At 54.5% G+C, this 26,748-nt stretch overlaps 1 protein-coding gene across 4 annotated transcripts; it reads left to right on the forward strand.

Moving 5' to 3' along the window:
* The first annotated feature begins 1,509 nt into the window (after positions 1-1,509).
* On the forward strand, positions 1,510-26,489 carry ADAMTSL4 (ADAMTS like 4). Of its 4 annotated transcripts, XM_058159961.1 has the most exons (19): positions 1,510-1,627; positions 1,850-1,958; positions 11,681-11,842; positions 12,905-12,968; positions 15,316-15,977; positions 16,258-17,224; positions 18,241-18,343; positions 18,963-19,099; positions 19,315-19,519; positions 20,350-20,510; positions 20,652-20,751; positions 21,249-21,551; positions 21,970-22,099; positions 22,635-22,839; positions 23,271-23,444; positions 23,650-23,823; positions 24,834-25,013; positions 25,242-25,386; positions 25,652-26,489. In XM_058159961.1, the coding sequence occupies exons 3-19, from the start codon at positions 11,811-11,813 to the stop codon at positions 25,792-25,794; spliced, it is 3,885 nt and encodes a 1,294-aa protein (XP_058015944.1). In that variant the 5' UTR covers positions 1,510-1,627; positions 1,850-1,958; positions 11,681-11,810; the 3' UTR covers positions 25,795-26,489. The 4 variants fall into 4 exon arrangements, with proteins under 4 accessions (XP_058015944.1, XP_058015946.1, XP_058015947.1 ...); XM_058159963.1 differs by lacking the exon at positions 23,271-23,444; XM_058159964.1 differs by lacking the exon at positions 25,242-25,386 and having other exon boundaries at positions 25,652-25,790.
* Positions 26,490-26,748: the final 259 nt, after the last annotated feature.

The following is a 26,748-nucleotide window of genomic DNA, read 5'->3' on the forward strand; positions in this document are numbered from 1 at the left end:
ACTCCCCACTTTCCGTTTTCCTCCTGGGCAGAAGGCAGGGAAGAGGCCAGGCTTTATGGGGCCTCCTTGTGGGAGGGGGAAGCGAAGAAGAAACCGCAGCCTCTGGATCTCCAGAACGCTGAGATTTCAGGAAAGCTGCTTTTCCAGTCTCTGCGGTTTCAATGCGGGACAGAGACAAGGAGCCCTTGATCCAAAGGTCACCTGCGGGACAAGGCCAGGAGAAGATCTTATGAATGGCTGGCTGTTGCTTTGGAGGGTCGAAAGGGAAGACACACACACACACAGCCTCACAAAGCTCAGCATTTAGGGCAGGCCCCTTGAAGAGTGGTGGACTTCAACTCCCGGAATTCCCCAGGCCAGCAACTTGCTCGTATTTATAGCTCATGTTGGCTGGGGAATTCTGGGAGTTGAAGTCCACCACTCTTCAAGGGGCCAAGTTTGGACACCCCTGATTTAGGTAGGGCCTCTGACCATTCCTGGAACAGGCCAGGGAAGCAGTTCTTTCCACCGCATTCTACCATCTTTCAGGTAGACTGGTCCTGCACCAGGCGGCTCCCTGACTAGGATGCTGAGCAGGAGAAAGAGCTCTTCTGCCTAGGCAGCCCACGTTTGGGGCACCTTCTGGAGCCTGCAACCGCTTTCCTCAAAGGGCCAATTGGGCCCCTTTGCTCAGGAGACTCAGTTGGGGGATAGCCGCCACCCGCAGTCTGCCAGACAGCCCCTTCCCCCCAGCTTCGTTGGGCATCTCCCCCGCACGGGAAGGGTTTTTTTTGGGGGGGGAAGGAGGATGGAGAGCGAGCACTGCCGGAGGGGTCCTATGCAAGCGCCGGCCATGCAGGTGCCCGGGGTGGGGGTGGGTGGGGGCGGCGGCTTGCTTTCCCCACTCAGCTGGTGCTGCAGTGCTGGCTGCCGCTGGGCCTCTCGCAAGCGTTCTGCGTTCCTGGGGCTGAGTGGTGAAATTCAAATTATTTTACTACCGGTTCTGTGGACGTGACTTAGTGGGTGTGGTGTGGCTTGGTGGGCGTGGCAGGGGAAGGCTACTGCAAAATCCCCATTCCCACCCCACTCCGAGGCCAAGCCAGAGGCGGCATTTGCCGGTTCTCCAAACTGCTCAAAATTTCCACTACCGGTTCTCCAGAACCTGCTGGATTTTTCACCCCTGCCGGGACTGCTCCGGGACTCGGAGGCGCCTTCCTGGGGGCTCCGCTGCCCATTTGCCGGCTCTGGTCTGGATGGGAACCGACAGCCGACCAAGAACTCTGCGGATCGCGCAAGGCAGCATCCGCGCCCCCTCCCCCCCCCATGGCTCCTCTCGGGGAATGCGCGGGCGGGGGGGGGCCAGGTCCACGTGGAGGGGGAGGGAGGGAGAAGGGTCTCTTTTTTCGCGCTCTCTGCCCCCCCCCGCGCCTGAGGGGCGGGGCCGCGCGGTGAGGGGCGGGCCAGGAGCAGCCAGAGGAGGAGGAGCCTGGGGGGGGCGGGGGGCGTTGCGAGGCCCGAAAGGAGGCGGGGGCGAGCCAGGCCGAGGCCGGCGGGAGGGAGGGAAGCGCTGCAGTGCGCCCAGCCCGGGAGAACTTCGGCTCCGGCGGGAAGGACTGTCTCCTCTCCTCCGGGGCACCTGAGATGGCAGGTAAGGGGGGCTCGGGCGGGGAGGAGGGGGCGTCGCTGGCTTGGCCGTTGGACTACAAAGCCCATCTGAAGGAAGGAGCTCTCCGAGGAGGGTCTCTTGCCCCGCGCGCCCTGCGCTGCCCCCCAGCCCCGTCTGAGATAAGCCGCGACGGGTCGTCTGAACCCCGGGCGGACCCGAGTTTCCCGCAGTTCTTCCTAAGCCCCCCTTCTCTCGCCTCTCCAGACATCGGATGATCGGCCGGTCCGCTGCTGCTCGCCACCCCCCCCCCCACCCATCCACCCACCCCCCAAAACGACGAGGCCGGGGAAGCGCAAGGGAATCCTAAGAACAGGTGAGGGAGAATCCGAGCATCTCCTTCCCGGCCGCCTGGAGCCTCCGCCCACGGAGGAAAGGACCAAGGGCAGCGCTCTGTAGGTGCTCAGAAGCCTCCTTAACGCTGCCTCGATCCGGGCTCTCTCCTGCTCCGCTTCGTTGTCTCTCCAATTTGCCCTGATGGTGGTTTTTTTAATTTATTTAAATACCTTGGAAGTTTTTCAGAGCAGAATATTGTGCCCATCCTGTGGCTTTTAGTCCCCCTCCCGGGCCACCATTCTGATGCCCACATCCTGCCAGCCCCCTGGGCTCCCGCGGAAATTTCCACCGGCTTTCACCTGGTGCCTCCCTCCCTGCCTCCGTGCCTGCCTGCCTTCTCTTTATCAGGGTCTTGTAAGAAAAGCAAAAAAAGCAAAAAACCTTGGCTAAAAAGAAGGGCGGTCTTGGAGGGGCGAGGGGGGTGTTGAAGGATCAGGGCCCCATCCTGACATTCCTCGAGGCTCTGGCGGGGGGGGGGAGGCGACGGTTCGCGGAGCCCGTCCTTTGGACGAGCATCAATGGGGCATTCTTTCGCCCTGGCTTTGAAGGCGCCTGGCCACGGACCACCCGGGAGAGAAGGAAGGACTTTGATAATATCGGGGGGCGGGTTTGCTGGGCTGGGGAGCACGAGACAGGGATTCACACACACACACACACACACACACACACACACGCTTTGAAGGCCCCTCTCGGCGATTTGTGAGTGTGTGATTGAGGTGCGAGTTGGTCTTCGCGGCTCCTTTTCAGGACCTGTAATGTGATAGGAAGGGAGGGGGAGATGCTTCCAGGGTTGGAAAATGTCAGCGCTGCTGGTTTAATTGGGGGGGGGGCGGAGGATCTTCTCTTCCTCTCTCCAGCTTTCAAATGGGGTCTATTATTCCTCTTCCCCCCACCACCAAAAAACAACCACCCAAAACCAACCAGGAGGTGCTTTACCTGGTCCTTTTCAGGTAGACTGCCTCTGACAAGGGGTTTTTGCTGTTGTTCCTTTCCCTGGAAAGGATTTGCTTGTGCAGAATGGAGGGCGGGGGGGGGGGGGGCCGCGGGGAGGAAAGGCAAGAAAGCCTTAAAATGAAATCCCAACCTTTCCCAACCTTTTAAAGTGTTTTAAAACGCTTTAAAAATGGAAGAATTGGGTGAAAAGCTAAAAGTTTCTGGCTTCCGAAAGCTTAACTTTGGAAAGAGGCAGCTGAAAACAGGGTGGCTTGAGAAGAACTTTTTACCTGGGAGTGAGGCCCTTTCTCTTTGCAGCCCCAAATTTTGGGGAAGGTTAAATTGCAACTTCTCCCCGCCCAAATTTCCCCACTTTTTTAAAGTCCTTATTAAGGAGGGAAGAATTGGCCTGCCTCCCAGTGCAGTTTCCGCAGAGTTGTGGGGTGTGGGGTCTCCTAGCCCTGAAGCTATTTTGCTACTTTCGAGTTCCCCTTTTTTTTTGTTCAGTTTTGTTGTGGAGATGTGGTGGCAAGGACTTGGTAAATGCACAAATAGCCAAAAACAACAGGAGTTGTGTGGAAAAAAAAGTTTTTCCATTAAACTAAGGAAGTTCCTCCTGGGGTCCAAAATAAGTTTGACCACAAATCAAAATGCTTTTTTCGTAGAAGGTGTGAATTCTTCCTTCCCTCCCTCTCTTGTGTGTCCCAGAGGTGGGTTTCAGCAGGTTCTGTGACCAGTTCTGGAGAACCGGTAGTGGAAATTTTGAGTAGTTCGGAGAACCGGTAGTAAAAATTTTGACTGGCCCCGGCCCCATCTATTCTCTGCCTCCCAAGTCGCAGCTGATCGGGAGGAAATGGGGATTTTGCAGTATCCTTCCCCTGGAGAGGGGTGGGAATGGAGATTTTGCAGTATCCTTCCCCTGGAGTGGGGTGGGAATGGAGCCACACCCACAGAACTGGTAGTAAAAAAATTCGGAAACCCACCACTGGTGTGTATATTCAGAGTTGTGTAGCTCTCTGATTTTACAATTTGCACCAGCTTTGCCAATTGCGCATCCTAAAAATGCCCGAGGCGTCCGCTCCCATCCTGCCCAGACAGTGTAATTTTTATTTGCTGTGATTTCCAGGTTACTCTTTGTGGGGAGGGGAAATTTTTAGCCTCCACTGATGGGGGAGAGAGGAATTCAGGAACTCAGAATTCCCTATTAATCAATGTCACTGCTGGGGGCTTTGCCTGCATGGGGAAGTGTGTGTGTGGGGGGAAGCTTAATTTGCAAACGCTCAAATGGCTGTGGGGGTTAATACATGGATTTGGCACAGTGGTGAAATCCAATTTTTTTTACTACCGGTTCTGTGGGCGTGGTGTGATGGGCGTGGTGTGGTGTGGCTTGGTGGGCGGGGAAGGGGAAGGATACTGCAAAATCCCCATTCCCACCCCACTCCTGGAGGAAGGATATTGCAAAATCCCCATTCCCACCCCATTCTGGGGCCAGCCAGAGGTGGTATTTGCCGGTTCTCCGAACTGCACAAAATTTCTGCTACCGGTTCTCCAGAACCTGCTGGATTTCACCCCTGGTTTGGCACCAATCCCACAGTTCCTGCACCGGGGAGTTCATTTTTTCAACAGGATCCTGAGAGTGGAGGCCAAAAGAAGAACGGATGCCCCCCCCCCCCTTGGAACCGAAAGTTTAGTCTCCCGCCTCTTCCTTTCCCTAAATAGTCACAGGTGCTTGGGAGGAATCCTTTGGGTGGGGGGCGGTGGGCTGATTTAGAGGTGGGAGCCCAGACTGGAAGGAGCCACTTTGAAAGGAATGGGGGGGGGGTGGAATTTGTTTGTCTTCACCTGCGTCCCCTCCAAAAAGAGACGGGGGTGGTGGTGGAGGTTCCTGTGTGGCCACCTAGACGCCTGTCCGAATCTCCCTGGGCAGCCAGGCCAAGGGCTGGTCTCATTCCCACGCTTGTCTCTGGGCTGAAATCTTGCAGCTGCAGGCCAGCCCACCAAACAGGGGCGATTCTGACCCAAATTTTGTGGCTGTGTTTATGCGGGACAATCGATTACTCATCTTTTGGCAATCGGGCTGTGTTGTTTTGGTCTCCATGTGCGCCAGCAAAGAATGCTCCCCTCCTTCTCCTTTCCCCTCCCTCCTGCAGCTGTTGAAGAGTACGTTGTTGCCCCCCCCCCCCCCGCCCCGCCCCGCCCCAAGGCATTTTGCAGGGGGCTGAGGCTTCCCTCAAAGAAGCAGAGGGGTCGCCCTTGTTGGGAGGCTGCAGGGTGTCTTCGCCGGGCCCTCCCCATTCCGCTTTGCTCTGGGGAGACATCAGGCTTTTTTCCGTGTGCAGTGCTCCGCATTGCTTCACCGCTAAGTAATGGGCTGTTGGGGGTGGGGGGGGGCTCCTCCCATCAGCCCCAGGATGGGAAACGTGGAAGGAAGGCTGCCCCATCCAGAGGACTTTGGGGGTGAATGTGCTTGGCTCCGGGCCTCCTGGGTAGGACTGGGGGAAATGGGAGGGGCCAGGTAGCCTCCGAGGGGATGGGATAGCTCAGGGCAGCTTTTTCTCTAGTGCAGGTGGGGCCAAGGATTTTCTGTGGGAGAGGGAACAAAAAGGCACTCTGTGCATGTTCAGAGGTGGGGGAGTCCCGTGAGTGTCTTCCTTTCCTTGAGGCCGGCCTGTTCCTTGCAAAAGGTTTTCTTCTCCTTTGCAGCCCCCCCCCCAATTTCTCTGGAGAGCTTTCCAAATAGTGTGTGGGGGGAGGCCTCAGGATGCCCCCCACCCCTACTGGGGATCGCTGCTTTTCAGGTGTTCTTCCCTCAGAATAAAAGCTGGGGCATCCCCCAGAGTTGCCCGGGTGGTGGTTTTAAAGCCAATCTTCCCCTTGGCATCCTTTTGATGCTCCGGGATGCCATTTGGGTGTGAGTGCCGGGGATGATGGGAGCTGTCACCCCAGGGAACAGGAAGGCAGGAGGCTTGCTAGAGGATGGGGTGAAGCCAAGAGGGGGGCCGAGCTTGGCCGGCCTTCCCTCTCACCAGCTCCAAAGCAAAGGAATGGTGAGGTTCCTCCTCCTTCAAAGGTGAAGGGGTGAGGGGCCACGGTTCTTCCCCCCCCCCACCTCCAGAGGGGAGGGTCACATTCCTGGAGGTGACGCTGGCTGCTGCCTTCACCTGCTTCCTCTCCCCGGGTGACGTGACGGGCGGTGGGCTTTCATGAGGAGGTCAGCTGAGCCGGCACCTCCTGACTGACCCCCCCCTTCCAGGAGAGCGTGGATGTCCTGCCAGCTCTCGGCCGGCCTCGGAGGGCTTCCCTGGACGAACGAGAAGCACGACCCGCAGCCACCCGGAGCATCCAAAGCGAGCCGCCCAGCCTTCCAGATCCTTAGGGCCGCAGCTGCAGAGGCCGGGCCAGGTTAAGAATGTGTGGGGCTGGGGCTCTTTTTCAGTCCTGGGGGAGGGGGGGCTGCCTTGAGGGTCACCAAGACCCCTCCCCTCCCCTGTTCCCACCCAGAGGTTGCAAACAGCCTTGCTGCAAAAACAGCTGGGAAACCCCAAAAATCTATAAAAATCTTTAAAAATGAGCCTGAAGTTTTGGAGTGGGGGAGATTTTTTAAGGCCCAACCCACAGGAGATTCAGCCTGCACCCCCACACACATGTTTAGCTACATACAAGGCTTTCTTGTCACGTCTTCCAAAGGTTCAGGGTTTTGCTGAAATCTATGCTCTGCGTCCGTGTGTGTGTGTGTGTGTGTGTGTGTGTGTGTGTGTGTGTGTGTGTCTTTCTCTTCCTTCCTTGTGCAAAGAAGCTGTAAAAGTGCGGAGGGGTGCAGTTTTAAAAGGGGTTGGATGGGAATGCAGAGCAGAGTGTGGGATGGGCGGGGCGGTGGGGGGGGGCAAGGGGTCCCCGCTGTAATGCAGCCCCCAGATCTGCAGACTGTCTGTTTTCCGTTGCAATGTCAGCCTCCCTCTGGTCCAAGCTAAATGGGGAAGGGGCTGTAGGGGGGAGGGGGATGAAGAGGAGGACAAGAAGAAGAAGAGGGAGGAGGAGGAGGAGGAAGGCTCCTTCACGATGGGTGATTGTGAACCCATGACTGGAATCTCTTTTGGGTGTTTTTTTCTGGGGAACCGTGCTGGGGTTCCATTTGATCCTCGGCCTCAGGGAAGGTCCCTCCCCAAATCCTGGAAAGCCACAGCCGGTCAGGATAGAGAATCCAGTTCTGGATCCAGCAACCGCTGAACTTGGCAAAGGGTCACAGATGGACTTCCAGAAACTTTCCAGGATGCAGGAGTTGGCCGACTGGCCAGCGAAAGTCCTGCAGGCCTCCCCATCTTTCTCCGGGGCTGGGTGGACAGTCTAGGAGGTTCTGTCCTTCCATCCCCACCGGTGGCCGGAGTACAATCAGGGCTGCATTTGCACGGATTATATCCAGGCTGGCACATTCCAGTGGCCAAAGCCGGATTCCTCAGGGGACCCATTCCGATTTCTCCCCCCCCCCCCCGGCATGTCACCAGGAGTAAACGGCCAACTTGTGAGCCATGTGGACTAGAAGTTTGCTTTTCCTTCTACAAAGTGTGCTAAAACTATGTCTTTCTTTCTTTCTTTCTTTCTTTCTTTCTTTCTTTCTTTCTTTCTTTCTTTCTTTCTTTTCTTTCTTTCTTTCTTATCCATTTGCAAGGCGAGGAGGATTGTTCTTCAGCCTATGTCATCCTGCCCACCTCTCCTCTCCTCTCCCCTTCCCAGATCCCCTTCCCAGCCAGCAGCCCATCCTCTGAAAAGCCAACTTTGTTGTAACTTGATTTCAGGCAGCCACATTCTTCTCCCATCTTGTTAGGCAGCTTAGTTTGATGAATTTCTAAAAAAGGCTTTTGCGATAAATCAGCCTTCCCAGCTTAGATCTGTCTTTCTCCTTTCAACCCTAAGCCTTCATTAATTATTTCAGTTTATTTTAGTTGTTCTCTCCAGTGTTCTGGTGGAGTATTTAGAGACTTAAAGGGGGGAGGCCTTTGCAGATGGATTGGTTGCTATTTTTATTTATTTAGTTTATGGCATACAGAGGTCATCTAATCACTGATGTACAAATATTAATTTAAATGAAGCATCAGCATACACAAACACACACATACCGTGTGTGTAGGTATGTGCACAATACAATATACAAGATAAAATATTAACAGAATAACAGAGCTGGAAGGGACCTCAGAGGTCTTCTAGTCCAACCCCTTCTCAAACAGGAAACTCTAAACCATTTCAGACAAATGGCTGTCCTGCCCCCTTCTTGAAAACCTCCGATGTTGGAGCACCCACAACCTCAGGGGGCAAGTCATTCCACTGCTTTATTGCTCTGTCAGGCAAATAAAATAAAAAATAAATAAGATAAAACCCATAATAAAGGCACGATTATAAGGCGGAGTTGTGCTGGGATAGAGGTTTAGTTGTTCAACAGGGGCTGGTGGGGAGTGGACTGAAGTTTTAAACCATTGTTTCTCAACCTTGGCAGCACCAAAATGGGTGGACTCCAACTCCCAGAATTCCCCAGCCAGGTCTCTTCTTACTTCATTGCATTATTTTCAAGCCATCAATGCTGGCTAGGGAATTCTGGGAATTGAAATCCACCCATCTTAATACTGCCAGGGTTGAGAAACTAATCCGTTGGAAGCTAATCAAAGAAAGAAGCGACCAGGAATGAAGGAGAAACTTCCTAGCAGTGAGGACAATTAACCTGTGGAACAGCTTGCCACCAGAAGTCCTGGGCGCTCCATCACTGGAGGCGTTTAAGAAGAGACTGGACAGTCATTTGTCTTAATTATAGGATTTCCTGCCTGAGCAGGTGGTTGGACCTCCAAGGTCCCTTCCAGCTCTATTCGGATTCTGATTGAGAAACACCGGTTGGGAAGCAGATACGAATCCTGCCAGCCTTCCCTTCGGAGCTTTGACAGGGTGCCCAGTGGCTGAAGAAACGGCCGGTATCTCCTGCCTGGCCTCTGGGTGACTTTAGCTTTCCCTCCTCCTTCCAAGGTTTTTCGTGACTTCGGCATATTTCCTCCCAAGTCCCTGGCAGGCCCGGCCCTGCTCTGCTCCGCCAGGTGGAGGCTCCGCCGTGCTGCGCTGGGTGGGTAAGTCAAGGCAGGCTTCGCAGGTCAGGCGTCCTCCTGGGCCGGGCGGTGCGTGCGAGGAAGAACTCTGGCACCTCGGACTGGAGACTTGCCTTGGCTGCCTTGCCAGACTCCCCCCCCCCATCGCCCAGGAGCGGAGGGTGGCGCTGGTGTCAGGCGAGGTAGCTTGGCTCGCTGGCCAGGCCGGAGAGGGAATTGCGGCGGCCGAGAGCGCAACCTTGGCGGTTGCCGCTTCCTTTGGTCTCCGGTCGCTTTCCCAGCGAGCGCGGCCTTTTCTTGCGGACTTTCCAAACCGCCAGCCAAGCAGAGGGAGGCTAAATCATTTTTTATCAGCATCCTTCCCCCCCCCCCGCCTCCCCCTCTGGCTAAGCATGAAGTAAGAGGAGGGGAATGTTACTGTAATTAGCGGAGCCAAGAAGGGAGGGAGGGAGCTGCTCACGCCACCAAAAAGCCTCCGGGGCCAGGAATTATGTTTGCAACCCGCTGGTCGGTTGTTTTGACTTTTAGCAGCAAGAGAAGCCCCCCGGAGCTGCGCCCGGGCGCTCTGCGCGTTCTCAGAAGCTGCCCTCCTGTTTTGCGGTTGCTACCGCTTCGCCAGCAATTCCAACCGCAGCGGGCGGAATCCGAGTTGTGTTGGGGGTGGCGGCTTGTAAGAGGAAACACGTGGATGGAAGCAAAAAGCGGGTCTTGGCGCGTGTGGGTCGCCAGGTTGGAGAGGCAGAGACGGAGCTTTGACTTGCCGCTTTGGTCCAGGGCTCGGCTGGTGGGCGACCCTGCCCTGAATGGTGGGCTCTCCCTTCCCAGCTGTTCCCAGATGCTCAGGAGCGTCCCTGACTTGTGGGGTCCCCTGCCTGGGTGGCCCATCAGCTGCCTTGCAAAAGCCAATCCTAGTGACAAAAACCAAGGAAAAGAAATAGTGGGCATTTCTTTTACTTGAGCAAACAAAGGCAAACTTGGTCCTGCCAATCCAGGCTGTCTGTCTCTTGAAGATGGGCGAAGATGGCCCTGCATCCATCCTCTTGGATCCTTCAGCCAGGAATGGCCCTAGTTTGTTTTGGAAAAGCCCTGAAAGAGAGAGAAGGGGAGAGAGAGAGAGATGCCTTCATCCCTTCATTTTTACCTTTTTTACTCCTTTTTTTACACAATCCTTTTGCAATGATTTCATCTCCAGTCAGAACTTTCATTTCTCCTTTTCCCCCCCTTCCTTAATTGCTTTTCCAGCATCAGCCACCTCGGTTGCTTCAATTCCTGTCATTTCCCCAGATCCAATCCGTCCTGCAATGTGTTTCTGGATCGGTGTGTGTGCACGCGTGTGTCAAAATATTGGCCTTGTTGTGCTGCGTTCCCTGGAATTGACTACAGAGGCCAATAATAGGGGGGTTTCCCTCCATCCACCTGCACCCCTAATTCTCTTGTAAATTCTGGGAGAAAAAAACCTCCACACTGACCGCACCTGTCAGTCAGGATCCAGGAGGTGGTCTGTGAGGGGTTCCTGCGTGGGGTGAGCAGTGGGGCCCTGGGGAGATGGCAGGAAAGGGTCTGGGCCTGAGGGTCATCTCGGGACCCCCTCACAGCCCCCTTCCCCACACACCTCCAAGCAAGGGCACCCTTTGGAAGGCAGCCTCCCACTCTGGCCTGGGCCGTTGCTGGAAAGATAAACAAGGAATGTGGCTGGTATATTTGGCCTGGACATCCGATCCTGGGCAACGTAAGAAAACTGCATGGTTCCCAGCGGGATAAAAATACCGCAGGACAGATTAGAAAGCAGGCTGGACAAACAAAGGCCTGGGAGACCAAACTTTGGAGTTAGGCGGCCATGGCAACGCTGGCTGGCAAGGTCTCCGGACTGCTCTCTTCGGGCTTCAGCCACCGCAGACCCTTCGAACTGCAGCCGGGCATTATATTTTATGACTCTGGTGGGGAACAAAAGGAAGAGAGCAGAGAGTTGGAAGAAAAACTAGAGACTGGTTGCTGTGTGCGTGTGGCACTGATTTTTTTATTTTAAAAGGTGGAAGAAAACTTCACTATCCTGTATTTGAAGGGTCGCTCAGTGCCAGTTTATACAAAGCCATCCATGAATCTGGCTTGTACAAACAAATTATGGCAGGTTTAATTCCCCAGCCTGAGGGGTGGGCAGACTCAAAGTTAGCACAAAGGGCAGCCGGGTGGGAACTGGGCAGAAGCCGCCAGCCATGGGTCATGGGGATTATGGAGCCAATTTCATGGGAAGGAGACTTTCTGGAGGAATTGACCAACTTTCTTCAGGACGACTTTCAAGGGGTGTGTGAGGGTGGTGTCACCTGAAGGAGGGCCCCAGATTGGGGCCTGGGCTTTTCCTTGCAGAATGGAGCCCCCCAGGCAGTTCTGGGTTCTTTGAGAAATTTCTTAATTTCCTCTTCGCTTCCTCCCATCTCCGAGTGAGTCACGATTCTTCCTTTCGGAAGGTCAGCGCAAGGTTGAAAGTTGAAGAAAAGTTCAAAAGTTTTAAGAGAAAGACATTCTCCCCCCCTCCCAACCCATTGGCCAAATTTTCCCCTCCCCCCCACCCCTCCTTCCCTTTTTGCAGGATTTGTAAGTCAATATTTCAAGCATTTTAACAGGTTCCGGATATTGACTTTTCGCTTGGCTATCTCTTTTTACTTCATCAACTTTATTGCTCTTTTAGGGGATTGAAAGGTGGTTCCTGAGAGGGGGGGTCCCCTCCCCACCGCTAGAAGAGATGGGCGGGCTGTGCAAACCTTAAGTGCAAGGAGGCGGCCTTTCCCTTTACACGCCAAGACACAGCCGGAGAGGCGATGGGAGCAGCGGGCCAAAACCAGATTGGGAGGTAAGGCTGGGGAGAAAATTCGGGGTGCCGAAGGGGGGGTAGTCTGGGTGACTCTCAAAACGGTGGAACCTCTTATTCTTCACATGTAAACTTATTGCCCTCATGAGGACTAGAAGCTTGCTTTGTAGCCCTTCACTTTCCCTGATTGAGAGATTTTGCATCTCGAGGGACGTGCATTAAGAGAGATGAAAAATATAAATTGGCTTTGATGGATGCATTATAAAACATGATCAGTTCATCACACAACTTTTCCTCCATCGCTAACAACTGAGAGACAGAAATTGGATTTTCTGTACTTCCTCTGTCTGGAAAGTCCAGGCAGGACAGGTAGAGAGATTCCACAGCTTGGAAGTGTGTTTGTTGGGAGGGCTTACTTAACCTGGCCAGAATCGCTCCCATCCCACCCCACTTGGAAAGAAAGGCCAAGAAAAACAGGGAGAGCTCTGCAGAAATATTCTGCTCCCCTGTCTTTCATTCCAAGGTCCAAGGGGTTGGTGGTGGTCTTGAGATGACAAGTACCTGCCATATTTGGTGGCAATTTTGACACCAACTCTGCTGGCAGTTGCTATCCAACCCCACCCCCAGGTTGATGCTGTGTCTTTGTGTGCATATGTACACGTGTGTGTGTGTCTGCATGTGTGTGTGTGTGCGCTTCCTGGGCTTTGAACAGATGCCTACTCGTCACCCTCAAAATGAAGGGTCTCCATACTTGGCAACTTTAAGACGGGTGGACTTCAACTCCCAGAATTCCCCAACCAGCCATGCTGGGAGTTAAAGTCCACCTGCCTTAAAGGGGCCACATTTGGAGACCCCCTCCTCAAGATGGACTGAAACCCGAAGGGGATGCTCGAGAGAATCTGTTTCAGCGAAGCCGTTGCTGGGGAAAAGGTGCCTCGGCAGAGATATTCCCATCATGCTTTGCTCCTGGAGCATCCTTCAGGCCTAGGGAGGCGGCTGTGTTGCGTACAGTTTGGCCACCAAGTTCTTCGCCTGGCACAGCTGCCTTTTCCCCAGCAGCAGCAGCCTTGAAGAATCCAATCCCAGCTCTGTTTTTCTTTCTAGGTTTTGCTTGGCTGGCTGCTTGCTGACACTCTCCCTGGTGGTGCTGAGCCTGGCCTCCGAGAAGGTGAGTCATTGTCGGCCAAGAGGCTTACTCATCTGCTGGCAGAGAAGCCCAGAGGGACTTTGGGGGGGGTGTTTTCCCAGGGAGGAAGCACTGCCTGCCCCGTCTTGTCCATACCGGAGGCCTCCCCTCGTTTGGGCTCCATCAAACGGGGGTTCCCTGTGGCCTCTTTCGATTTCATACACCAGCCCTGAAACTCCTTTGAAAAGAAATGAAACCTGTTTCTTGCCTGAAAGGGCCGGTAGAAGCCTCTGGTGGTTACTCTGTCTAATATCTGTGCTTGAGGACTAGAAACTCGAAGAAATAAATTTGCTGTCCATAGCTCAAAAATTGGGCCCACTCCAAAGTTCCCCCTCCACGATCAAATTCTCGCCAGCAAGAACTGCTCGGGGTCATGAACGCAAAACATGGGACAGGTTATCCTTGTTTAGTGATGACAATGGGGACGAGCAACTCTGTTGTTAAGCAGAACGGTCGCTAAGTGAAGGCGCATCTTTGATCTTACAACAGCTCTGCTCTGCAGACCTGGGAAGGTTTAAAAGTGAGGATGCGAAGTGGTTTTTTCGGCACCGTCGTAACTGCGAACGGTCACAAAATGAAGCAGTGGCTAAACAGGGACTGTTTGCATTGGCTCCATAACGTATTATGTGAAAATAAATTGGGGAGTTTTGATTAGCGATGGTTTAGGGAATAAAAAAGAGGGGTTAGAGTCTGGAAAAGATCTTGAGGTTTATTTAAAGTTTTCCCCTTCCATTTTACTTCTCCACATACCTTTTTATGCCTCAGAGTTTATTTGACTGAGAAGATGACAAAATTTGGCAGCCACCAAGGAGTTTGCAATTGGGGCTTTATCCTGTGGATTAACTGTATCTTTTAAAAGGCCAAGAAATATTTTCACCCTTCCTCTTTTAAAGAAGGTTTTCCTTTTAAAACACGTCACTCCTCTCACGCAGCTAAACGGCAACCGCTCTTGCGTGGGTTCAAGCAAGCCTGACCTTATGCAATTGAAACCCAAGAACAATTCATAAGGGGAAGGTGGAACTTCCTGCGTTGGAGGCCAGCAGAATGAAAAGAGTCACTGCCTTTTTACAGGCAGCAGCTCCCTTAAAATCCAGCCTGGGAGAAAGTCTCTCTATAGGCCCTAGATATGCCTGGCTCTGCATTCCTCCTGCTGGAAAAAAACCCCTGACTTTTGGTCATGAGTGGCAAATTGAAGACCTGTGGACTTCAACTCCTAGAATTCTCCAGCCAGCATGAAAAGAAAGGCAAGGAAGGAAGGAAGGAAGAAAAAGAAAGAGAGAGAGAGAAGGAAGGAAGAAAGGAAGGAAAGAAAGAAAAAAAGAAAGAAAGGGAGAGAGAGAGAGAAGGAGGGAGATGTGAATGGGAAGGAAAGGATGGTAGGAAGGAAAAGAAAGAGAAGGAAAGGAAAGAAAGAAAGAAAAAAGAAAAAGAAAGAGAGGGAGAGGGAGAGAAAGAGGGAGATGTGAATAGGAAGGAAAGGAAGGAAGGAAGGAAGGAAGAAGAAGGAATAGAAAGAATTCTCTGCCACACCATTGAACCAATGGCACTTTTTGTATTTACTGCCCATCAACCCAAAACTTTCCCTGGTTGGACTGCTTAGCAAAATCACCTTCATTTTATTAATTGATTCCTTTTATGGCAGAAAAATCTGCCCTCTTTGTTCCTCTCCTCTTTTTGGTGCGCCTCTGACATCACCGGCCATCCAGGAACCGGCTGCTGACCCAAAGGCCACCAGCTGGGAAGCCTCCCGGACACCTCGGAGGGTGGGGGGGGGAAAGGAGGAGAATGGAGGAGGGGAAAGGGGGACCCAGGCCCCCTCGCTTGGAAGGGAGAGAGGGAAAACGGCTGGAAAGGCAGAGAGAATGACTGCAAGCTTTCAACCATCCGATTAAGCCCCTGGGTTGAAAAAGTCCTAAGTTTCTAGCCCTCAAGGCTCAATAAGGGGTTGGGGGTTGCTGCACCTTGCGAAAGGCGGCTGAGCAGAAACGGTATTCTTTTCGCAAAAACTCGCAGTGCAAAATCCCACGTGGAATCCCTCCACTGTGGAGGTTTTTGTGTATATGATGCAGAAGAAAATACTCATGTCGCCAAGTGGAAGGGTAGACTGCCTCAGAATCTGGAAGTTCCATTCTTAACTTCCATGTTTCTGGATAAGAGTTGCTTTATGCATAGGCTGCCACTCGGTGAAATTCATATTCTATCAACGGATTAAAAAGAGGCTGAAGGAGTAAAGCGGGGAAGTTGCTGGGTTTTTGCGGTGTTTTTCGCACAGAGATGCCAGGCTGAGCCAGGGTTGCCAAATTCCTGCAGATCTTTGTCTTTCCTGCAGGTTGCCCCAAGGACACCTCGGCAGACATCTGGGGAAGAGTCGACGGGAAGCAGGGTGCCTGGCGTTTGGGGCAGCTGGGGATCGTGGTCCTCTTGCTCGCAGCCCTGCAGCCTGGGGGTCTTGGAACGGACCCGTAGCTGCCAGTCCCCTTATCAGCGGGACCCCTGGGCTGGGAGGACAGACGGAGCCCCCCGACCAGCAGTCTCGCAGCAGCAGCAGCAAAGACCCCACTTCGGGGAACGGCTGCCTCGCCCGTCCAGACGCTGGTCGACTTTCCCTCTGCGCTCGGACAGGAACTCTTGGTCAGCCTCGTCCATCTACGGCGGAAGCCCTCATGGCTCCATCAACCGCCATGTCCGTCAGGAGGCCGGGGCAGCTGCGGACGGAGCCCTGCCCGCCTCCCACGCCGAAGCGCCAAGGGATTCCAACCCCTTCTTCGAGGCCACGCGATCTTGGGGAACTCCCCTTGGCCGTGAAGGATTCCCGGGCCAACCGGGGCCTCAAAGGCCATCTACAGCTGGGGGCTCCAGGACCTCTGCCCAGAAAGTAATCCCATTGTATAAGCCGTCGAGACAGGGGGGCCGTGAGGGGGGCTCGAACCAGGAAGAGGAGCCTCCAAGAAGCTGGCCTGAGGGCACTCCAGATTCCCAGGCAGCCTGGAGGTGAGTGTCAGGAGACTAATTTTGGGACTGTGTGTATGTCAACAATCGGGGAGGGGAAACTACAAAAGTTTCCCTCACCTCTGGGCACTTGAGAAGGGGGTGTCACTCCCTACACCCCCCAAATCATCTCACCGTTCTGGGACTTTCTAATATTTTCTTGCCCACTCCTGACTTAGCTTTTTGGAGGAACCTCCAGGGAAAATGGGGTGTCGTCGTCCCCACCCCGCACCCCGGCCTTCTGTTCCAACATTGTCATCTTGCACAACATTGTGCCTTCCAGGTCCCGAGTTCGAGAGGCTATCAAGCCTGGCAAATACGGTTACGGCAGGGTGCCCTTCGCCTTGCCTCTCCACAAAGAGCCGGCCGAAGAGGGCGCCCCCCGTTTTAAGCGGCACCATGGAGAGAAGACCAGGGAGACCCCGCCCTCCTCCACCCCCTCGTCTCTCCTTCCTGCAGCCGAAAAGGAGCACCCCAAATCAGCCCCCACCTCAGGCGAAAAGCCACGGACCCCGGGCGGGATTCAGCCTGGAGCAGAACAACCGGAGGGCCTGGCAGGAGCCGTCTTCCCCGAGGACCCTAGGACAGTTGTGGGGCTGAACAGCAGACCTTCTGGGGAAGGGGACTCAGCAGCCCCCAGCAGCCCTCCCCAGCAGGACCCCCCCTCCATCCCTGCAGAGGAGGACATCCCGGGGGTGCCCCCAAGACCCCAAAAAGACTCTCCCTCCGTGTCTCATGCTGGAGGGAGCAGCGTGGCAGAGGAGGGGGTTTCGGCTCCTGCCGGGGGCTCCTCTTCTCAAAGGCCCTCTCCCCCTGGCAACCCCCCACCACACCCTCAAAAAGACCTGCGCCGGGGCCCTCAAGTCCCCAACGGCCACATCTCTGCTACCCAAGACAAAGGACCTGGAAGGGGACCCAACCCAAGGGCCACACCGGGACGGCCCCCCCGACTCAGCCTAGACCCCCACCTGCCCCCCAGCCGGGCCCGTTCTCGGAACCAGAGGCAGCACCAACCTCGGAGGGGTGGCCGTGGCCCCCAACTTTCACACCACCTCTTTGTGGACCAGCCTGGGCTCCGTGGCCCTGCCGAGCCCGATATCTGGCTGCTCCATCAGGGCAGCCCCGTCCCCCTGCACACTGGGGGGCAGAGACCCCAGGCAGAGACCCCCCAGTGGAACCTCTATGCCCCCGGCACCGAGACCTTCCACTGTGAAGGGGAGAGCAGGCAGTTCAGAGCCTGCAGGCAACAGGTGAGCCCCAGGGGCCCATGGTGCACAGCCCCATGTCTGTCTCTAGAAAACCTTCATGGGAACGGAGCTGCGTCTCGGGCCGAGTGATAGTTTCAGGAACAGAATGTAGGTAGACCTCGACTTATGGCCAGCCACTCGTTTAGTGACCATTTGAGATTACAAGACACTTGTAAGAGTTATACCAGACTTTCGTGCTTCCCCAGTGGGGTACATGCCATTGGCCCCTTATGGGGGGGGGTCTCAAAGGCGCCCTTTACAACCTCCATAGCCACATCCAACAAGCAAAGAGAATAATAAATAAAAAGAAAAATAATAAGTTGAGTGAAACCTCTCCACTGATAGGGTGGCCCTGAGGACTAGTGGCATGAGGGCGGGTGGGCGGGCAGGGGTTACTTTCCAAATTCTCCAGGGCTCCACCCTTGGAGGAGATAACAGCCAGCTGGAGAATGGGGAGGTTTCTTCGCTTAGTGAACCGAAACGGAAGCAGAAAAATCTATATCCTTTCATTGCACACTTTTGTGCGCGTCCTGGGAAGCTGCTGCTCTTCCAGGATTCTCTTGGCCAGCTTTCGCAGGAAGGGTGAAAGGTCGCCAGGCCTTTGGAGTGGACAGCTGACCCGTCCTTGACCACACTTCCCTGCTCCCTTCGGTGATGAATCTCCTGAGTGTCCAGCTTTCGGAACAACAACAGGGTTTCCATGTTTGCACAACAGACCCACAATGCCAAATTCCGAAGGGCTGGGAAAAATATTTTGTCCCAGTTCCTGGCAAGACATCAAAGCCAAACACACAAAATTCCTTTTTAAATTGGCATTGGCTGGTTTCCCTTCTCAGCTGGGACGGCCTGACACCTGAAAGGGCTGTTGGGGTGAGCGGGTGGGGGAGGGTCCCACTTCAGGGGTAGGTGGGAGACTTGCAGCCATGCCCAGAGGGGGAAATTTTGCAGGCTAAGCGTGGCAGAAGAAGCAGCGCGTGGAAACTTCAACCTGCTCTCGGCTTCCTTCCTTCCTTCCGCAGCCGTGTCCCCTGGACCGCCCGGACCCCCGAGCTGTCCAGTGCGCTGCCTACAACGACCAGGAGTTCATGGGCCGCTTTTACCAGTGGGAGCCCTTCACGGAGGGTGAGTATTTATCCAGATACCTTCTCCATCCTGTCTCTGACCACCGGGCTGGGGAATGGAAGCTCAGATGCAGAAGATGGCCTCCCTCTTCTCTCCCTTGCTTATTCTGGCTTCTGGTGGCAGTGAGTTCCACAAGACCTCTCTCTCCCTCTCTACTGTTTTGGAGCTTTAGTTCAGGTGCTGCATCCCAGGAGGGGACAGGTATGGCCCAAGATGGTTTCTCTCTCCCCCCCACACCCCGGAAGTGGGGATATTAGAGACAAAATCTTACATAGGAGCTTAAGTTATACCCCTTATAGCAGGGGTGGGGAACCATAGTCCTCTGATGACTTGAGGGCTTCAGCTCCCAGAATTTCTGAGCCTGTCTGTCTCAGGAATTTTGGGAGTTGTAGTCCACAATCATCAAAGGGCCCTGGGTCTCCCCCTCCCTTTATAGGGACCCCCCTCTATGTCCAGATCTCAGGACTGATGGTGTAGCTGTCGTGCTGGCGGCCTCTGCTGGCGAGTGCTGAGAATGCCTGTGATTGCAATGCAATATTTTCCAACCAAGAGTTTGTGTTGGTGTGTGTGTGTGTGTGTGTGTAAGATCCTGATTCCCATCTTCCTGGCCATTTCCTAGTGTGGGGCTCCCAGCGCTGTGATCTGAACTGCCGTCCCCTTGGCTACCGTTTTTACGTCCGTCACACGGAAAAAGTGCAGGACGGCACTCCTTGCGAGGCCTCGTCCCAGGACATCTGTGTAGCCGGGCAGTGCCTCGTGAGTCCCTCAGCTTCTGGGGAACAGAGACGGGGTGGGGGTGGGGTCCCGCTTGCAAAGCAATGCCAGCTGGGTGTGGGGTTGGATTAGATGACCTGCAAGGTCCCTTCCGACTCTGTTAATCTGTATCTCCAGGGCACTGCTCGGGAGGCGAGGGATCCTCTGGGCCAGTGATCCTCAGAGGATCCCCATTCCTCCTCTCTCATTCATTGCAGACCCCTGGCTGTGATGGGATCCTGGGGTCGAATCGCACCCTGGACAAGTGTGGGGTGTGCGGAGGGGACCAAACCACCTGCAAATTGGTGTCGGGCAATTACAGCGAGACCAACATCCCCATCGGCTACCAGCGCATCCTGCAGATCCCGGCGGGGGCCACCCAGATCCAAGTCCGGGAAATGTCCCGTAGCCCCAACTATCTGGGTAGGTCCAAGATAGGAGGATCCTCTCCGTTTACACTGAATTATTCCCAGACATTTGCTCCCTGTTCTCTTGAGGCCACGCGCGGCATGAGAGCTACCCAGTCTCTGGGATGGGGGCTCCTGGCATTGCCCGGTTGGCTTGGCCAGAAGGAGGGTCTGGAGTCACTGGGGCTGGGTGTGAAATGACTGTTGTGACCCAGGCCCAAGTAGGTAGTAGGAAACTCAGTCAGTGTAAAAACAAACACTTTATTCGAACAGCTGAGAATTACTTCATTCCCAGCGTAGTTCAACTAAATTAAAGCAAATTCCCCCAACACAAATTCTTCAGTCTTATCACCAACCTTGGTCCAATTAGGCAAACTGCCAAAGGCCTTTCTTGGCAAACGTTCAGAAGACACCGATACAAAATAAATGCAACAAGACAAAGCTATCAATGTTGTTTTCCGGCAAAGAGCCCAAACGCCATTGCTGGTCTTTTAAGCCTTATGGGAGGGGCCAATCATCTCTTGGCCCTACTCTTGAGTCATCCTCTTTGCTTGAGCTGCTCTTGCCTTCTGGCAGCTCTTCTCATGCGTGCATTAGGAACAGGCTCCTCCTGTTCCTCTGCCTCACTACTGTCAGCCTCTGGAGGCTCCAGAGTCCGCACCTCACTCCCAGATGGCCCTGGCCCCATCTCTGCCTCTGACGCAGAGCCCTCATCCGGGCCTTCCCCAGCCTCCAGGACTGGCCTATGTTCTTCCTCAGCCTCATCGCTGTCTGACTCAGTTGCCAGCTCCGCAGGCTGCTGGCAGACTACAACAATTACACGAGCCCCCTCCTTCCCCCTCCCAGCCCTCCGTACCCAGAATGGCAAATCGATCATCAACGGAAACTGGGCAGTGAACCCTCCCGGGCACTACGAGGCAGCAGGCACCGTCTTCGTCTACAGTGACCAGGAGGACGGGGAGCTCCTGACGGCTGACGGACCCACCACCAAGCCCGTAGAATTGTATGTGAGTAGGGGGGGGGCACTCCGGATGGCCTGGCTGCTTGAGGGTTCGTGTGGCACAAGGACTTTCTGGGCGGAAAGGGGGCATAGAGAAGAGGATCGGGTGAGTAAGTGCCACTTTCCTTGTCTCCCCCCACCCCCGCAGATGATCTTCCAGCAAGACAACCCCGGGGTGTCGTACCAGTTCTTGCTGGCTCAGCCGGTGGATTCCCACCGCAATGCCCGGCGGCCTCAGGAGGGGTTTGGTGAGCAGGTTTTTTTGCTGTTTGGGTCCGAGTTCAAGTTTGCCCACCCCCGAGAGCTCCCTTTAGCTCTGCAATTCTTCAAGGGGAGGGTTAGATGTTGGAACCTAATACAGATAGTCCCCAACTTACAACAGTTCATTTAGTGACTGTTTGAAGTTACCACAGCACTGAAAAAGTGACTTTTCACACTTAATGACCAGTGCAGCCTCCCCATGGTCACGTAATCGAAATTCAGAGCCTTGGCAACTGACTCGGATTTATGACGATTGCGAAGTTCCAGGGTCACGTGATCCCTTTTTGCGACCTTCTGAGAAATAGTGGGAAAGTCAGATTCACTCAACAACCATGTTACTAATGTGGTGATTCGCTTAACAACTGTGGCAAGAAGGAACTCACTCAGCTGTCTTGCTTAGGAACAGAAATGTTGGACTCCATTGTGGTCATAAGTCGAGGATCGCCTGTAAGCCACTCTAAAGAAACCTCCTCTCTCTTTCCAGGTGTTTTGGCTGCGGTGGAGCCTCCAGCTGGCAGGGCACGCCAGCTGCTTTCGGCCCCCAGACGGAGCCCTGTTTCAGCTCAGCTGCCCCCTCCCTCTGGCTCATGGGGCAGCCCCCGTGAGGCACCTCCCCCTCCTGCCCCAGCCAGCCAATCGCGGAGGAGCCTGGAGACTCTGCAGCGCAGTGCCCGGGTCCCACCCCTGCCGCCTCCCCCACCCCCCGTCCGGCACCCCTCCGAACCCAGCCAGGACTTTGCCTGGAAGCGGTTCGGCAACACGGAGTGCTCCGCCTCCTGCGGGAAAGGTGAGCCGGGAAGGGCGAAGAAGCCACTGCCGTTTCTGCCAATTCCTAGGCAGGTAGACTGCTGCTGAGCAAGGAGGTTTTCCTTTTGCTCTGAGCCACTGGTATCTCTTTTGGAGAATAACCCAGTGATGAAGGGAGGAGGAGGAGGAAGAGGAGGCTAACACTATGAGGACAGTCTATGCTCTTGGCTGGCTTTTCCACGGTGCATTTAATTTAAGGTTAGCCTGTCCCAAACGCAGGGCAAAAATAGAACTTGTTGTACTTGTGTCAATTGTGTAGAGAGACATGGAGCTGCAGAGACCCCCAAATTTTTGCTTTGACTGTTTTTGAGACCCCTGACCACCCACCCACCCTCAATACTTCCCTCAATATGATGGTTTGCAGCCCTGGATGTTTTTCCATTTTTTTTCCCTTTCAGGTTTCTGGCAGTCTGTCTTCCGCTGCGTCTCTCGCGCTTCCCAGGAGGAAGTCGGGGAAGAAAAATGCCACCAGATCCCCAAACCGCTTGTGCAGGAAGAGATCTGCAACACGGAACCCTGCCCGGCCTTGTAAGCCGCCACTCCTTCCCTCTGGACCTTTAAGGAGGACTCAGCCCCCTCCCCACATCTCGCCTTCTCCCCCGGCTGAGCCCAGCACCAGAGATTGGGGTGTGTGTGTGCCGAGGGGCCGGTCCAGTGGCAGGAGGTGTCTCGGCCAAGAGATCTGCAAGGCGTTTTGCATTGGTGACAATCTGAGGAAGGGTCAGAAAAGTGGGGTCTAACTTTGCAGCCGCCCTGTCGACGGATCAGCCTCTGGGGATCTGGAAATGTTTTCACGTCCCTGCGGAGATTTTATCCTTTTGCACAAAGCGGATTACAGCCCAGCTGGAATTTGTGAGCCACGGAATCTGTTCCCAAGGGGGGGTGGGAGGCATTTTGTCCTGAATTGTTTTCCTTGCTGCTCTTAACACGCTTGGGTGCCCAAGGGAACCGGATGATTAAATATAAGCCATTTTCAAAATGTGTGACGCTGGCAATCAGGATTGTCGTATTTTGCAAGCCTCCCCCGCCCCCCCTTATGCTCCTCTCTGCTTGTCCATTCCAGCTGGGATGCCGGCGAGTGGTCGGCCTGCAGCAGGTCCTGCGGGCCGGGAACCCAGCACCGCCAGGTCCTTTGCCGGCAGATCTACGCCAACCGCACCACCATGGTGCACCCTCAGCGCTGCGGCCACCTGGAGAAGCCGGACGCCACCCAGGATTGCCAAGTGCACTTCTGCAGCCACTGGCAGGTCCAGTCCAACTGGAGCTCGGTGAGGCAGCCATGAGAGGGAGGGAGGGAGGGAGGGGGGTGCCGTGGGGTTTGCTGTGCCCAGCCTCCATCCTGGGCATTTGAGAGGGTGCCCCAAAGCAGGGCACATATTTTTCCCCAGAGAGAAATATCTCCGGAGCAAGGAGAAAACCTCTACAGATAGTCCTCAACTTACAACAGTGACTGTTTGAAGTTATAATAGCATTGGAAAAAGCACCTCCCCATCATGGTCACGTGATCAGAATTCAGTTGCTTGGTAACTGACTCATCCACCCATTTCTAAATCACCACGAATTTCTAAATAAAACTTTGCACCCCTGTTTCTCTCCTCGACTGCAAGAACTTTCAGAAATTGGGAGTTGCACCCTGTAATGCCGTGGCTTTTGACTCTTCCGCACCTTTTCTCCCCCCCCCCCCGCCCGGCCGTTCCAGTGCTCGGTCGTTTGTGGCACAGGCCACCGGACCCGCCACGTGCGTTGTGTCAGTAACCACGGAGATCTCTTGAGGGACACTGACTGCCCGGACAACCACCGGCCCCAGAGCAGCGAGCCTTGCAACATGGGCCCTTGTGTGCGGAGCTGGTTTTACAGCGACTGGAGCAACACAGTAAGGAGGACTTTGGGGCAGCCCCGACTCCTTTTTCTCCCCCAATTTCAGACCCTTCTGAAGCCAATAAGGCATTTACATCGTCCCCACCGCCTTTGATGCGCCTCTCTTCGTCTTTCCCTCTGCCCGATTCCTGCGGCTGCCAGAAAATTCGGGGAATAACCAACGGAAAGCGAGGCATGGAATTCCTACCATTCTCTTTCAGTGCTCAGCTGACTGCGGCACCGGCATCCAGCGCCGTTCGGTCGTCTGTCTCTCCAGCAACGCTGACGGACAGGCGGACGAAGACTGCGCCACTCCCAAGCCAGCCGATATGAGGGCTTGTGACGGAGGGCCGTGCCAACGGGCGACTAGGTGGTACAAGGGCCCCTGGAGCTCGGTAAGGGCAGGCTGAGTTTTCCTGGGTTTTCCCAGCCTCTCCTGGTCCCCAAAGAAGCAGGGACCCTGAAAGCGGCCTTCCAGTAGTTGAGGGGCTGCCGCAAAGAGGAGAGGCTCAGCTTATTCTCCAAAGCACCGAAAGGCAAGACGAAAAACAACGGATGGAAACTAATCAAGGAGAGAAGCGAGCTGGAATTAAGGAGAAATTTCCTGACAGGAAGGACAACTAGCCAGTGGAACGGCTTGCCACTAGAAGTTGTGGGTGTTCCAACACTAGAGGTTTTTAAGAAGAGATTGGACTAGAAGACCTCCAAGGTCCCTTCCAGCTCTATTGTGAATTATTGTGTTGTGACCCAGGCCCCAGTAGGTCGTAGGAAACTCAGTCAGTGTAAAAACAAACAAACTTTACTCAAACAGCTGAGAATTAATTCATTCCCAGCATAGTTCAACTAAATTAAAGCAAATTCCTCCCAATGCAAATTCCTCAGTCCTATCACCAACCTTGGTCCAATTAGGCAAACTGCCAAAGGCCTTTCATGGCAAAAATTCAGAAGACACCAATAGAAAAATAAATGCAAGAAGACAAAGCTTCCAACGTTTTATGGCAAAGCCCAAACGCTGTTGCTGTCTCTTGGCCTTACTCCCGAGTTGTCCTCTTTGCTTGAGCTGCTCTTGCCTTCTGGCAGCTCTTCTCATGCATGCATTAGGAACAGGTTCCTCCTGTTCCTCTGCCTCTCTACTGTCAGGCTCTGGAGTCCGCACACCACTCCCCGATGGCCCTGGCCCCACCTCTGCCTCCGACACAGAGCCCTCATCCGGGTCTTCCCCAGCATCCAGGACTGGCCCACGCTCTTCCTCAGTCTCATTGCTGTCCGATTCCCTTGCCAGCTTCGCAGGCTGTTGGCGGACCACATCAGGTTGAATTTTTGCAGGCAGGGCTTTTCTCCGCCCCGCCCCCCCAGGACCCTTGCTCTTTTCTCCCCCTTGGTGACCTCTACCCTCTTTCCCCAGTGCTCGGTCGAATGTGGCTACGGGACCCAGAGACGCGACATCATCTGTGTCAGCAAACAGGGGGTGCAGTTCAGTGTGACCGAGGCTGCAGAGTGCGCCCACTTGGAGAAGCCTCCTGCTCTCCAGCCCTGCCTCGGGACGGACTGCGAGGCCCGCTGGTTTTCTACCGCCTGGAGCACAGTGAGTGGGGGGGGGGCAGGCTTTATTTTGGGGGAGAAACAAAACCTCTTTCATGCCAAGGTACGTTAACCCCCCTCCACCCAGATAGGTTTCCCCAGCTTAAGGAAAGCCTCATGGAGCCCAAGCTCTGATTTGTGTTACTATCCCTCCAACCCTCAAATAATCAAGGAAGCAGAACCAGGAAGGGGGGGACTTTGACCCCCCCAATGTTTCCTTTTGCCCCTGCAGTGCTCCAGGTCTTGCATGGGGGGTGTCCAGACAAGAGAAGTCCAGTGTCTGACGCAGAATAAGACCATGAGTGCTGGCTGCCCCCTCCACCTCAAACCGGCCACCAAGCGCCCTTGCAACAGCCAGCCCTGTCTTCCCTCGCTTGGTAAGCCCACCGCAAGCCCCCCCATTCCTCCCCCTCCCCAAGGAAAGTGGGGTGAGAAAGAGGGCAGAGCAAATGGGGTGGTGGTGGAGGGGCGTCTCTGCTCTTTATAGCCAGTTCGGTATTGAGGGAAAGGGAGAAAAAGACCCCACCTCATTTATTTTCCTCCAACCAAAGGATCATGTTTGAATTGTTCTTCTGTTCATTGGGGGAGTGGGCAGCCACAAGCCTCTCCCCCACCTCTTTTCCTGCCTTTTCCCTCTGGCAGATGTGACCTGCCGGGACAAGTACCCCAACTGTGCGGTGATCGTGCAAGCTCGGCTGTGCGTGTATTCGTATTACAAAGCTGCCTGTTGCGTTTCCTGCTCACACGCCTTGGAGAGGCGTCACGTGGAGGGCCCCAGCCGATAGCATCGGTGGATTCAGGCCAAGGAGGTCTGCCTCCTGCCCCCTTGCTCGAATGGGGGGGGGACACAGGACGAAGAAGGGGCTGGGAAGGGAGCCCCAAGCCTGGGAAAGTGTTGCTTCGCCCCAGAAGGACTCAAACCCCAGATCACGGCTGACTTACCAGCATGTCTCCTCATAAGGAAGCCAGTCTTTTTGGGGGCATAAGCTCAGCCCCACAGCAGCAGCCAAGCTTTCGCACTGGGTCCTCTCCAGCAGCAGGTGCACAGCAATGGAGCACGGATTGGCTTATAGACCTTGGAATTCCTTCCCGGCTGTGGCACATGGAGCTTCAGAGGACTGGAAGCTTCGGGAACCCCTCTCCAACCCTTCCTTCTCCCTGGGAAGGAGTGCCCGCCCGTGGCATGGGCTCCCACACGCAGGGAGACCCCGTGAGGCCAATACCGGATGTCTGTTATATTCTTGCTGCTGGTTTTTCCTCCTGGAACACGCCAAAGTTCTTTTTAACAAAGATGCAGGAAAAATAGAACAAGAAAACAAACCAAGAAAGGATCTGATTGAGGGTCCATCCCAGGAACCGTTTCCTGAATTTACAAAATTTAGTCTCTGGGATGAAACATCTGCAGCTCCAGATGAAGAAACTCTCAGTGGGTTTCGCCACAGCCTCCCCTTCCCACAACAGCGTAAAAAGGCGAAAAAGACTTGGGGGGGGCGGGAAGTGGGTGGGTGGGGGGTTTCAAATGATTCAGAGTGTCTTTTTCATGTTGCCTTGGTGGGGGGGAAGTGCTTTTTGACTTTCTAAACCAGGGGTCCCCCAAACTTGGCCACTTTTAAGACTTGTGGACTTCAACTCCCAGAATTCAGCATGGCTGGCTGGGGAATTCTGGGAGTTGAATTCCACAAGTCTTAAAGTGGCCAAGTTTGCACACACACAAACCAGAAAGGCCATAAACAAATGAC

Source organism: Ahaetulla prasina, chromosome 17 (assembly GCF_028640845.1).
Source record: "Ahaetulla prasina isolate Xishuangbanna chromosome 17, ASM2864084v1, whole genome shotgun sequence".
Classification (NCBI taxonomy): Eukaryota; Metazoa; Chordata; class Lepidosauria; order Squamata; family Colubridae; genus Ahaetulla; species Ahaetulla prasina.

What these genes read in the sequence shown, in the direction of transcription:
- ADAMTSL4 (XM_058159961.1), top strand. Translation starts at nt 11,811, where the DNA reads ATGGGAGCAGCGGGCCAAAACCAGATTGGGAG. An exon ending in CTCCGCCTCCTGCGGGAAAG is followed by an intron (nt 21,552 to 21,969) that starts GTGAGCCGGGAA and finishes TTTCCCTTTCAG; the next exon opens with GTTTCTGGCAGTCTGTCTTC. An exon ending in ACAGCGACTGGAGCAACACA is followed by an intron (nt 23,445 to 23,649) that starts GTAAGGAGGACT and finishes ATTCTCTTTCAG; the next exon opens with TGCTCAGCTGACTGCGGCAC.